At 51.0% G+C, this 13,453-nt stretch overlaps 1 protein-coding gene across 1 annotated transcript in view; it reads right to left on the bottom strand.

Annotated features, from left to right (window-relative positions):
• Positions 1-12,406, bottom strand: part of GABBR2 (gamma-aminobutyric acid type B receptor subunit 2) — a 425,235-nt gene extending 412,829 nt beyond the window's left edge. Inside the window, exon 1 of the mRNA XM_012475766.3 lies at positions 11,891-12,406. Coding sequence (XP_012331189.2) covers positions 11,891-12,211 — 321 coding nt within the window. The 5' untranslated portion in view covers positions 12,212-12,406. The remainder of the gene's footprint in view (positions 1-11,890) is intronic.
• Positions 12,407-13,453: the final 1,047 nt, after the last annotated feature.

Below are 13,453 nucleotides of genomic sequence, written 5' to 3'. Positions count from 1 at the left end.
AAGCTGTGTTTCCAACCCCAGAACAATGGTGAGTTACTGCGGGGTATCAAGCTGGGAGCCGTTGGACCAGATTGCTGGGTGAGTGGTCTTAGCTGTCTTCTGTACCTGGGGTGCCCACCCACATCATCACAATCCTCATGCTATAAGGTAACAATCCCTGGGGCTCCTCCCACATGTGCCTTTGAAAGCACAGCTGTTTCGGAGTTATCTTCGTATGCCCTGTAACAAACCCAGGGCCTGGCACCAAGTAGGTGCTTAGCAAGTATAGCCCAAATTCATAGGGAAGTGCCACTATTACCCTTGAGATGATCTATCAGGAAACGCACCCAGACATAAACACTGCCACCCTGAGTAAACACAACTGAAGGTGACAAGTTCTGCAAGTGACAAGTTCTCCAGGTGCCAGGGGATAGAGAGCAGATCTGTGTGAGTCAGGTGTGTAGACAGACATGCTTAAAGTGAGTAGAGAGTGCAGGGTTGGCTGTGTATGACTGAGTGGGAGGACAGAGAAATGGCAGAGGGTGGGGTTGAATCTGAGGGAGAGGCAAGCAGTTGGGAAATGAAATTTGCAAGCAAAAAAAAAAAAAAGCATCAGTTACTGACAAACTTGCTGCTTGCTTTTATGGGTAGAAGATAACTATATGAAGATGGTGGTTTACTCAGGGCGTAAGCTGCAGAGATCAAAGTCAGATCATCCAGATTCAAGTCCCAGCTCAACACTTGGTTGGTTGTGATGATGTTAAATAAGTCACATAAGCTCTCTAAGCCTCATCTGTAAAATGCAGACCATAAGAGTAAGGACCTCATAGGATTGTAGCGAAGACTAAATGAATGAATGCTGCAAAGCACTGACATAGGTGCCGACAGAGTGAGCACTGGATAAAGGTGAGCTGCTGTTGTTCTGGTCTCTTTTACTTCATCTATCCACTGCAACTAAATGTTTCCATTTCCTTCTCCTTTGTTTACGACCATGAGATTAGAAGCTCTCCAAGGACTTCCCAAAGTTTTTAGAATTCCCAGAGTCCAGGAAGGACCTCTGAAGGGTCAGTGGGGCTCCACAGGATGCTTTGTGGAGTGACGACAAAGCCAACTCTCCCTTTATCAAAGCCAAGGCACTCTTTCAGCTGGGCTGGGTGGGGGCATTCGCGTGGGCTCTGGGCATCTGCCCCAGAGTGAGCATGCGGGTCCCCATCTGCCAGTTAAATCCCTCGAATAATTCTGGGCATTTTTCAGAAAGGCTTTGGTGAATGGTAGTTCTAGAAACAAGACGATTTGGATAATATAGTGATGATTATTACAAGTATGGCTGTTGCTTTCAAAATCAGTTTTCTCTGAACAAAGTCAAGTGGATCATAAGAAGAGTGTGAAAATATCATTTTTCTCTGTGCCACCTCCTGACCCCGTACCACGAGAGCAGCAATAATGCATCACTCCACAAAGTCCTTCTTTGGCTAGATTTTATCTGAAGAGTGACTGATGATGTCCTTGCCAAATGGCAGGAGAAGGGGTCTGCTTCTGCCAGCAGCTGTGGAACATGGGCATTGATGAAGACAGATGTGTCCATTCACTCAATACTTTGGATCTACCACTAATTTTCTAGATGACAATGACACTTCTTCCTTCCAGGATTAGACTATTCTAAAAAGATCAGAAAAGTAGAAAATTGGCAAAAGAATGCCCCAATCAGCCCAAAAAAGTGTTCAATGTTCATTCATATAGGCAAGAATTTTCAGACTCTTCAACTCCAGCTCATAACCAATTTACTCGTACTTTACTCAGTATTCTAACAAACTTGGTTATCTAGTTCAGGGTCCAGAACTATTTCGTCACCATCAGAGAGATGGTCCCTTTCAAGCTGAGCATACCCAGTTCCTGAGTCAGTGCTGGCCATAGAAGGATAAAGAGCAGAAGCTTCTAGCCCAGGAGCAGGGAGCCAGGAAGAAGCCTTGCTACTGGGGGATTCCAGGGCACATCTTCTCTCACTATGCCCAGACCCACACTGGACCACCTGATTCACCAAGGCTGATGACCTGGCTTCATTCCCACAGTTTCTACTAGGACCAGAGCCCAGTCTAGCCTCCTTTGGCTCTCATGCTCTCTGGAGGTGAGAGCGAGATATCAGAATCTGTTTCCTAAGTCCTCCGTCCACTGGTTAGCGTATTGCTCCAATAAACTGACCTCCTAAAACCATAATGCTTCTCAGAAGCCGGAAAATATTTATTTCCTAGGTTTTGATATACCTTGGAGGATGCAGCATATATTTGTCAGAAAAGAAGAGAATGACATCAGCTTTGCACAAAATCTTCTATTGGAACATCCAAGCACCCTTTCCTCTTTTCACACACAACTACAAAGCCCCCGAAAGACCAAATAATAAGAACTCAAAAGAATGAATAAAGAACAAGCAGAAAGCTCACCCCCACACGGCTTGGCATACAAAGCACTTCCTCCATTTGTTAAAACTCTGCCCATTAATCCTCTTAGAACTGGAAAGCTGGAATCCAGGCTTTTAGATCTATTTGTTCGATAAATATTTATTGAGCTCCTGCTCTGTGCCTGGCCCTGAGACAGCGCCTACGGGGACCACAGAGGAGCCAGACACACCCAGTGCCTGCCCTTTTGGTGCTAACAGTGGGGCGGGGATCCTCCATCACTGCTGCAATTCAGAGAGAGCAGCAAAGACTTCCCTGTGGTCTCAGCAACTAAACCCAGCACCAAACCCAGATGCTGATCCTGTCTGGGGCTCACACACCCACAGTTTCAGCCTGGCTCCTCGGTGCATCCCTGGAAGGCCAGGTACAGAGAGGAAGACATTTCACCAGCCTCACTGTGCACAGTTACATAACGTTAAAGAAGAAGAAAAGAAAGTAGCAGATAGAACCCAGCTGCTCACTGGGCAAACTATGCCATTAAATTTCCTCACCTTCCTAAAACCAAATTAAGTAACAAAAAACGTTAGAGATAAGAAGTCACTTACATTTCACTCCCGAACAACATGGAGGATGACCAAGCAAGTGCCTGGAGAAGGGGAATGCCTTCCCCCACATCCTCTGCTAACCCTTCCTGTGGCTGGGCCACGCCACGTGTAATTGATTTTGTCAATCTTGACCACCTGTTGGATGGTGAGCTCCTCAAGGGCAGCATCTGTGTCTCATCCATCTCTATCCCAGAGCCTAGAACAGGGCCTGGTGTAGTAAGTAGTATGGCACTGTGGAAGAAACAGGCAGGGTCTATGGCAGCCAACCACGTAGGCCCCACCCTCCTTTGAAGACGGGACCTACAGGAGGAGATGCAATCAGCTAATGGTTATCAGCTGCAGCACCTTCAAGGCCTGCCACAGCCTTCAAGCTAAGAGCAAAATCTCCCATGGCAGACCTCAGTCAATGACTGAATTGAGTGGGGATTCTAGAGCCTGGCTCATTGGGTCTGATAGGAAACTCCTGTAAGCAGGCAATCTTGGCTCTGGAGCTCACCGTTTTGCCGGCCAAGACTTTCTGAGAACTGCACTCCAGTCTGAGACTCTTTCTACTCAACTCTCCTTCCTTCACCCTCTCCTTCCACAGGTGTCAGAACAGCATCATGGACAGAGCATTTCCCCACCTATTTTATCTTTCATAGGTATGGCTTCCAAGATCTCTTATGCTTACAAGTCTATCTTGGCATCTCCTTCCTGAAGGACCCCCAATCACAAATGTCCATGGCACCCATATGCTCCTGATGTTTCCTAGCCTCCTCTGTCATTAGGCTTGCCATTGACTATTTCTGGCCAATGGAATATAGGTAGAAATAACGTGTCACTTCCATGTGAAGGTGGTTAAAAGTCCAGTGTGCCTTCCCTCTGGATTCTTCTTTATCTTCTTGAAGCCTTAAGATGGGAGAGTCACAGTACAAAAGTGGCCTGGATCCCTGCATTACCACCTGGAGGAGAGCCACCCAGGATGACCTCTGACACACACTGGACTTTGTGTGGGCAAGGAATAAGTTTACCATGTTAAGCAATGGAGATTTCAGGATTTGTTTGTTAATGCAGCATAGCCTCATCCACCCTAACAAAAGACATATATCCTACATACTATTTGTTTAGTACCCCTGTTGCATCGCTATCTTGCGCTTCCAGCTTGCTAATTTCCCTGCTGAGATCTCAGATCTCTATATGAAGAAGTTGATGTTACCCTGCCCACAGGGAGGGAAAGCCAAATACACAAAGAAGTTCCCTTTAAAGATAAAATTAGCATGCTAAAATTCTTAGGCCAATACCAAACACTAAACGGTTCCACTCACCACCCCAACTCATTCTTGAAAAAGGAATTTGGGGACAGAGAAGGTATGCCCATGAGTGCCTGGCTAGGTCTGAGGAATTTCTGGGGCACTGGTGTGGCCAAGGCATTGCCCTCATATTGGGGAGCTCGGGGGTTGGTGCTGGTGGGCACATGCAGAGGGCAGCTACAGTTCAGCACTCCACTTAACCCTGATATGTGGCACCACCTCAGTCCTTAAATGAGGGAGGAAGACCCTGGGGAAGTGACAAGATCAACCATCCCAGGGGATGCTAACTCAGAAAGCAGACTCCAATGGATGCACCAGTTCAGCTCCTCATATTTACTCACAATAAGCCCCATAAGGCCCTGAGGGATGAGATTGGCCCTGCCCTCAAGAACTGCTGGCCAGCAGGGGAGAAAGTGACAAACACAGCTATGACACAAGGCAGAAGGAAAGACACCCCAGGAGACACACATGGGTCAAGGCCTCAGTATCTGCACCCTCTTCTGCCAGCACGCCTTCTCTGCAACACAGCACCAGAAAACAAGAGACCTGTCACATTGCTTTGTGTTTACTTGGGGCTTTTTTTTTTTTTTTTTTTGAGACAGAGTTTCACTCTTGTTACTCAGGCTGGAGTGAAATGGCGCGATCTCGGCTCACCGCAACCTCCGCCTCCTGGGTTCAGGCAATTCTCCTGCCTCAGCCTCCTGAGTAGCTGAGATTACAGGCACGCGCCACCATGCCCAGCTAATTTTTTGTATTTTTAGTAGAGACGGGGTTTCACCATGTTGACCAGGATGGTCTCGATCTCTTGACCTCGTGATCCACCCGCCTTGGCCTCCCAAAGTGCTGGGATTACAGGCGTGAACCACCGCGCCCGGCCTTACTTGGGGCTTTGAGCTGCTTCACCCATTACACTTATTCCTTATAATAGCCCTGTGAGGTCAGCACAATGATCCCCAGATTGTACGGAAATGGTAACAATGGGAACAACAGAGCAGCGATATTTTCTGAGCTCAGGCAGTGTATCCAGCATTGATTGGACTACGTCAACTGGGTCTCTCGTTTGTCCCTTTACACACCTGATAAGGCAGTTAGTATATCAACCTCGTTTCATAGGTGAAGAAACCGAGGCAAACAGACCTCCCCAAGGTCACGAAGCAGGTGATGGGTACCCAAACGAAGATACAAACCCAGGTCTCCTGACCCTAGAGCCAGGGCTTATTCAACAGGTGCGAGGTGAGCATGTGGCCTCATCCCTGCAGGGACCCTCTCTCCTTGTTCTCCTACAGTGCATCTAATTCCAGTGACTGTTCTGCCAACAACACACACCCCCTCCCCAGACGTCAGTTCCTTCTCTGTTGCCCTCCTGCCCCGTTGGGTCTCAGTGCTGCCGGTTCCTCACATCACCCCCTCCTGCCTCCCTGTCACCATTCAGGCCCCATCACCTCTGCCTTCAACTGTTACAGTAGCTTCCCAGCCCCTCTGACTATAGGCTCATTCTGTCTCCAGTCCAGCCTCTCCATGCCCACCAGCCTTGATAGGATCACGCCCATGTTCAAAGTCCTCCTGTGGCTCCTTGCAGCTCCAGATTAAAGTCCAACCTTCTTGACACAGCATTCAAGGCCGTCCACACCCAGCACCAGCTACCTTTCCCACCCTGCATTTGGACAAAAACATAACATCAGTGATCTCCAAACACACTGCACACTTTGTTGCCTCCACCTTTGATCTTGGAAACACTTCCTGGTATCCAACGTCCGTTTTCCAGAGCTCCCACCTCTCTCTGTCAACTTTATATTCACTCTTACAGGCCTATCTTCTCCTCAAGGAGGCCTCTCTGGACCAATATGATCTTCCCTTTATCTTAATGCCCCTGGCTTCTATTGTTTCTTTCTTCAATTTAGCACTCCCAACTGCCTGCCTTGGTGGCTCTTTGTGATCTGTCCCACTAGTATACACACCCTCAATGGCCTCTGATTTCCTTGGAGGAATCACCTCTCCCCCACTCTGTATTCATGAGATTGGGTGAAGCTGACCTCACCTCCCTCTCTCATCATGAAAGGAGGGCAGAAGTTCCAGGCCAGGCCCATCAGGGTCACATAATTTGTTCGTGGATAAACACATGACCCAGTTCAAGCCAATGAGGTATAAGCTTGAGACTTTTGCTAAAACAGTTGGGAAAGAACACTCTTCTTACTGGAGTTTCTAAACTGGAAGTGCGTAAACCTGCAGCTTCTAGAGGCCATCTGTGCCACCACATGGGGAGAGCCTGCCTGAGAGTGAAGCCAACACAGAAAAAATCAAAGCCAAGAGGCAGAGAGGAAGATATTTTTAAAGATATCATTTGAGCCCCTGGATTTGGCCATGCCTGAATACAGCGCACCTCAGGTTCTTTCAGTTCGATGAACCTGTTAAAGCTGGGTTTCTGTCACTTGCAACAACTAAACAACACACTAAGGGCCAGGCAGCATGCTGGGCAGTGGAGGTACAGCCACAAAGACAACGTAAGCCTGAACCTGAGAGGTCAGGTTCTTTTTAACTTTTTTTTAACTTTTTTTATTTTTATTTTTTATTTTTGAGATGGTCTTGCTCTGTTGCCCAGGCTAGAGTGCAGCAGTGCAATCACAGCTCACTGTAGGCTTTAGCAATCCTCCTGCCTCAACCTCCCTAGTAGCTGGGACCACAGGCACATACCACCATGCCAGGCTTTTATGTAGAGACAGGGTCTCCCTATGTTGCCCAGGCTGGTCTTGAACTCCTTGGCCTCAAGCAATCCACTCACCTCAGCACCCCTCAAAGTGCTGGGATTAAAGGCATGAGCCATCACACTCAGCCTATCTTTTTATTTTTAAATAAAATAAAAATTTAAAAATTATATTTTATTGTATTGAGATTTAATTAACTATATTGAGACTTAATACAGTTAAATCTGTACTGAGAATTAACTTAAAAGGGTGATGTTTATATATATATATATATAGTGTATAATTCCATGGTTTTTAGTATATTCACAGAATTATGCAACCATCTCCACTATCATTTTCTACCTTGCATTGGAAATGATGAATACGTTCTTGCCCTGTTCTCTATTCACCAGCTGCCTCTCTCAAGCCCAGGGCTATGTTTAACACTTTTCTGCAGCACCAACAGCTCCAGTAGGTGCTCAGTAAACACCTGCTGAGCTGTACTCAGACCTTTTAAGGAAGCACAGCCTCAATTCAACAGTCCCTTAAAGCCTTTCTAGAGCATAGTGAATAAGGGGACAGATACTTGGCAAAGCCACTCAAGAAAAAAGACATGCTCACCAGTCACTGGGATTTCCACATTGGCTCTTGGCATCAGGGTGGTCTTTCTGACCATTGCACCCCTGAACTGGACTTTTTGGCTCCCTGGACTTTCCCTAAGTTTATTATTGAATGATTTGAGATAGTAACATGTGGGAAAACATGTAAGTCCAACAAAGGGGGAATGATTAAATACATATGGTACACCCACAGGATAGAATAGTATACAGTCACCAAAAAATCATCTTTACAAGAGGATTTGAGGACATGGGGAAAACCCATGATACAATGTTAACTGAAGGAAACAAAATATAAACAAGTACATGGAGTATGATCTCAAGTATATCAAATAGTAAAAAAATGGCAACTGGAAGGGAATGATGCTAATTATTAGATGTTATTTTTGTGTAGACGGATTATAAGCAATTATTTTTTGTTATGCTTCTCTGTAATTTTCAGCTTTTCCACAATGAACATTAATCAAATTTTAAAAACCAACATTACTTTTAACTTATTCCTTGGCTATTATATTATTTTATTAATGTGACTACCAAAGAATAAGAACCACATGGAGAACATTTCTGAAGGCAGGAAGATCACTAGAGCCCAGAAGTTCAAGGTGGCAGTGAGCTATGATGTAGCACTACACTCTGGCTTGAGATCCTCAATTGAATGAGATCCCCAGCTCTTTAAAGAAAAAAAAAAAAAAAAAAGACATTGTCTCTCAATTTTTTAAAATCAAACATATAAGTAACATGGTATATTTACCTTTTTACCTTGACTGCCGGGAAGCCCAGAGCTAAAATATAATACTCAGGGCAATTACCATTTTAGCCCAGGTTCTTGGTACAGTAACTTCTATGTTTCTGCACAGTTTCTGATGCTTTCTTTTATCTGTATTTTCACTTGTCTTGCTTGTTCAAATCCTCATTGGAATATATAAACAAGTATTTGCTGAAGCCATTTGACATCACACCAGAGAAGCAGAGGTTCTGATAGACAGGTATTCTGTTAGACTGTTTCATTTTTATCAACACATGGCATTGAGTGGGGCTTTGAAAACCGACCACTATTCTACTTACAGAAGAGAGTCAATCTGGATGTAGGAGGCTCCTTTATTGAGACAGATTATCTTCAATGACCAGATTAACCCATTCCTTGCTAAATCTCCATCTCCCTGCAGACCATATGGATAAAGGTCCATACTGGTACCCACAGTGACTGGCTATTGAGGCCACTGACTGACAGCAAATATCAGCAAATCCAGCCAAAATCTGTTCACCACATCTACCCTATGTTCAAGTCTACAAACAATGTGACACAGCCTGCAAATAATTAGGCAGTATCCACAAAGACAGCCAATCTGAGTAAACTGGGCCCCAAACACTCTAACACTGGTCACAAACATTCTTTAGATCGCTCTGGATTTTGCTGCAAATTACCTAGACTGATCCTTCCTTCACTCTGGCTCAGGGAGAAAGCACCTCTACTTTAAAGACAAGGCCACTTGAAAAAAATAACTAATTATATCACCTAGACACTCTCCCAAATGTGATACCTCATGGCAGGAGATAATATATTTGATTGTTAGCCAGACTTCTTTTTTTATGGTGATAACTTTACTGTTTCTCCATAAGACTTCAAAAACAAGAAAAAGAAAGAAGCAGCTTAATATTTTAGTTGTGACCATTTTATCACATCTAAAGCCACAGCCTCTTACTTGTGAATTCACAGCAAATAAAAATGAAGGGAGGGGGCCAGGCACAGTGGCTCACCCCTGTAATCCCAGCCCTTTGGGAGGCCAAGGTGGGCAGATCATCTGAGATTGGGAGTTGGAGACCAGCCTCACCAACATGGAGAAACCCCACCTCTACTAAAAATACAAAACTACCTGGGTGTGGTGGTGCATGCCTGTAATCCTAGCAACTCAGGAGGCTGAGGCAGAAGAATATCTTGAACACAAGGGGGTGAAGGTTGTGGTGAGCCAAGATCATGCCATTGCACTCTAGCTTGGGCAACAAGAGCGAAAGTATGTCTCAAAAAATAAGCAGAAGAAGAAGAAGGAAGAGGAGGAAGGGAGGCAGGAAACATTTATTTAGTGCTTACAGCCAGAGCACTGGCCGCTGAGCCTGCCAGCTCAGGGCATCTTCTATCCTGGCCTGTTACCTTCCTTAAGCTGCGTGTCACCTGCAGAGTACACATAATATTCCCACCTTTTTCATGTGGAAATCTAGGCTTAGAGAGATTAAATACCCAGCTCAAGGTCATCCAGGGCGGAAAGTAACCAGTTTCTCACTCAAACCCAGGCCCCACCTACCCCAAAGCCCTGGCTGTGGGCCCCTTCAAAAAGCTAGAGACACTTCCCTGTTTGCACGAGGCTAAAATTATCTTCAGTCCTCCTTCCCACTGTTTTCTAAATATTCCCACGAATTGAAGAGTCTTCTGACTGCCTCATCCTCTTGACTTTGGGTCCTCTCACTCAGAAAGTCATCAAGACACACTCGAAAAATAAAATGTAAAGGCTTCAACCCACACCCTGAAATGAAGCACCCATCTCTTTGCTGCCACAAACAGGCCAGTATGAAATCTCTTTCAGGGAAGCTTTCTAAAGGGAAGAAACTGATGATGAAAACATTATGCAGCTGACAATACTTGGTGATGATGCAAGCAGGGCTGCCCTATCTAAAAATGTGTTTGTCCCCAAAGGACCGGCTTTGCAGTGACCCCTCCAGAAGAATATGTGCGGTAGCAACAGAGAAACTGTCAAGATGATATGCCTCCGTGTAAAACTGCATTGCTGTCTCCATTTATGTGTGCCAGACAAGTGCCCCCACAGAACTTGAGATGCTCGGGCAAAGGCGAGGGCCATAGGAATGTCATTCGGAAATGATTTCACACCAGGTTAGCCTTGCACAGCCAGCCAGCTTGCATCCTCTGGGGCAGAGGACGCCTCTCCGCCTGCAGCAGCCTGCGCGCACCGCCGCCAGCTGCCACCGGTTCCTTCACCTTTTATTTACAGCGCAGAGCAAGCTGATTTACCAGTGAAGCGGGGGAGGCAGGGAATAAGATACAATCTAGATTCTGCTCTTTCTCTGGTGACATAAAGAGGGCCCGACCGAGGTGGAGAGGAAGCCCAGATTGTACCACCAGCGCGGTAGCGCGACGCTCCTCCCAAAAGGGTTCTGCACCTGGACTCCCGCAGAAGCACCCGGAGAGTCCCGGGAAGCGAGGATCAAGCCCAGCGCCTCGGCCCCGCTCGGCGCCGTGGAAGAGGCGCCAACCGAGCGTACTGCACAGGAAATCACTGCCCCCTTCAGGCCGCGTCTCAGACGCCGTGGCCGAAGCACAGGGACTCGCTCAGTCCGGGGAAAACTCGCAAACCCGACCTTGCGCGGCCAGCGATCGCTCCTCCAGAACCGCTCCGCGCGCTCCAGCCACGGGCTGGCGGTGAAGGTCCGCTCTGGGGCTTCAGGCAGAACCCAAACCGAGGGCGTGGGGAAGGGGTCTTGGGATGGAAAGCTCTTGGCTCTCTGGCTGCACTCAGGACAGCTCTCCAAGTCCGTGCTCCGGCTACTAGGTAGGATGCTTCAAGTCTGAGCCGGGAGAAACTGTGCCTGCAGCCGCCTGGCCAACAGCAGCTGCGCGGCCGGACACCACCACACGTCCGGGACGAGAACTGCCAGGGCACTCTGAGCAACTAACCCGAGGCGAGGGGTCTCCTTCCGAAATCGCTCTGGCCACAGGCAGCGCCGGGCATGTCCAGGCAGAAGCGCTGCAGAGCCGGTGGCCCCACACCTGCCCGCGCCGTGCGGGCTCAGAGCTGCTGGCGCGCACCACGCGCCCGCCCCGTTGCACGCTGAAGCCCCTCGGGTTCCGGAGCCTTCCGGACCTCAAAGCGCGGCTCGGCTTCCCTGGGGGGTCTGTGAGCAGGCCCGCGGCCCCTCCGGCCCTGGGTGGCCCAGTTTGCAGTCATTGCGCCTGTTCCTCCCACTCGGCACCTGGCAGCCCCATGAGCGGGACCTGGGGCAGGGGTAATCAATGTAGGCCTTTGGGGGTCCAGCCCCCACCTTCTCCACTCCTTTTTCTCTGGTCAAAAGAGACCCTAGTCTTCTATCTCACCCCCACCCCTCCCCACACACACATACACATAAGCCCAGAGGAGGGGGTGCTCGGCAAATGTTACCAGCTATGCCAGCCAAGCCCAGCAGGACCGCGGGGGGTGAGCACTGGGCACCAGCCCGCGGTGCCCTCGGCAGGCGCCGGCCGGTCAATCGGGGCTCTGGCCAAACCACCCACCCCATTGCCCCCCGAAGCCCCGACGGCACGGGCAGCCGGACACTCACCTCGGTGTCATAGAGCCGCAGGTCGAGGAAGTAGGGGCGCAGGAGTGACTCGTTGCGGATCTGCTCGATGGCCAGTTCTACGGCGGGGAGCACACCGCGCCCGATGCTGCCCTTGGCCACCTCCTTGGTGAGCGGCATGAGGCCCATGATGGAGAGCGGCGGGCTGCTGGGCGGCGGCCGGGGGGCGCCCCGCGCCCAGCCCCAGGCCCCGGGCGCCAGAAGCAGCAGCAGCGGCAGCAGCAGGAGCAGCAGCAGGCGCGCGGGCGGCGGTGGCGGCGGCGGCGGCGGCCCGGGCTGCCCGGAGCTCCGCGGGGAAGCCATGCCGCGCCGCGGGCTGCGGGCGCCGGCTCACTCGGCCCGCATGGCCTGGCCCGGCCCGCCGCCCCGCGCCAAGCTCTCCCCGCTGCGCCCGCGCAATGGCGCCGGCCCGGGCCCCGGCTCAGTCTCGGGCTCGGGTTCCGGCTCGGCTCAGAACGGCCGCGGCGGCGGCGGCGGCGGCGGCGCCCGTGACGGATCAATCACGCCGGGAAGGGGTGGGAGGGAGCGGAGTGCGGGAGGCGGGGAGCAAGCGAGCAAACGCCGAGAGGGGGGCCGGCGTCTCCGCGCGCGCCTCTCTCCGGCGCGGCCGCCCCGCACCGGGCCGCCTCCGTCCGCCTCCGTGAGCGCTCTGAACCGCTCTCCCGCCGGGAGCTGCTAGGCGGCAGCCCCTGGAGCCCTGCCGGGGGAGGGCAGGCGGCAGGAAACGCGGGAGGCGAAGGCGAGGCTGCTCAGCGGCGGCTCGGGCCGCCTCCAGGGACGGGGACGAGCCGTGCGCGCCGGGGGAGGGGGAGGCGCTGGCGCTGCGGCGGCCGCGGGGAGGGCCACCTTCCCAGCACACGCACACACGCGCCCCCGGCCCTTCGCGGCGCCGGCTGGCGCTGCCCGCCGACCGCTGACCTCCGAGCACCAGAGCGCCCGGGGACAGCGATCTGGGAACCGGGACCGAGCTCTGGCACACGCGGTGGCCGCCGCCGCTCCGCCGAGCGCTGCCTGTAGCACCTGCACGGTGGTTTGGAACTGCTTCTCCGAGGTCTGGCCGGGAAGGTCTGGGCAGGCGAACGTTCCACGAAGGCGTCCCAGAGGCATCTGCAGTCTGCGCTTTCCCGTTCTGCTCTGGCGCCCACGAGCCCCTGACCGAGTCCGAAGGGTCGCCGAAGACGCCCACCAGTGCTGAAACGCCCGTTGGTGCCAGGCTGCCCGGCCCTTAGGGCCTTGGCTGAGGACACCCCTTTCCACCCCACCGGACGGAGCGACCGGCCTTTGCCAACCCCAAGCAAAGCTAGGGTCCCAACCTTACGTGCGCTACTGCCCCCTCCAGGCATTTGACCTCCCCGCGTCCCCATTCTTGACGGGCCCCGCCCTAGAAGTCTCCGGGGGTGAGAGCACTACTCTCAGGCCAGGGCGGGGCGGCGCGCCCCTGGACCTGGCCCTCTCTCTGCCAGGTCGCACTGGTCAATCTTAGCCAAAGCAGTCCCAGGCAGATGTTCCCGGGTGAGCTGACCTAAGACCTTGGGTCCCTTGTGC

This window comes from Aotus nancymaae, unplaced genomic scaffold, assembly GCF_030222135.1.
Source record: "Aotus nancymaae isolate 86718 unplaced genomic scaffold, 86718_ANA_hifiasm-v0.15.2.pri h1tg000003l, whole genome shotgun sequence".
NCBI lineage: Eukaryota > Metazoa > Chordata > Mammalia > Primates > Aotidae > Aotus > Aotus nancymaae.
Note: the sequence above shows the minus strand (reverse complement) of the source record. Positions and strands in the feature narration are given on the sequence as shown.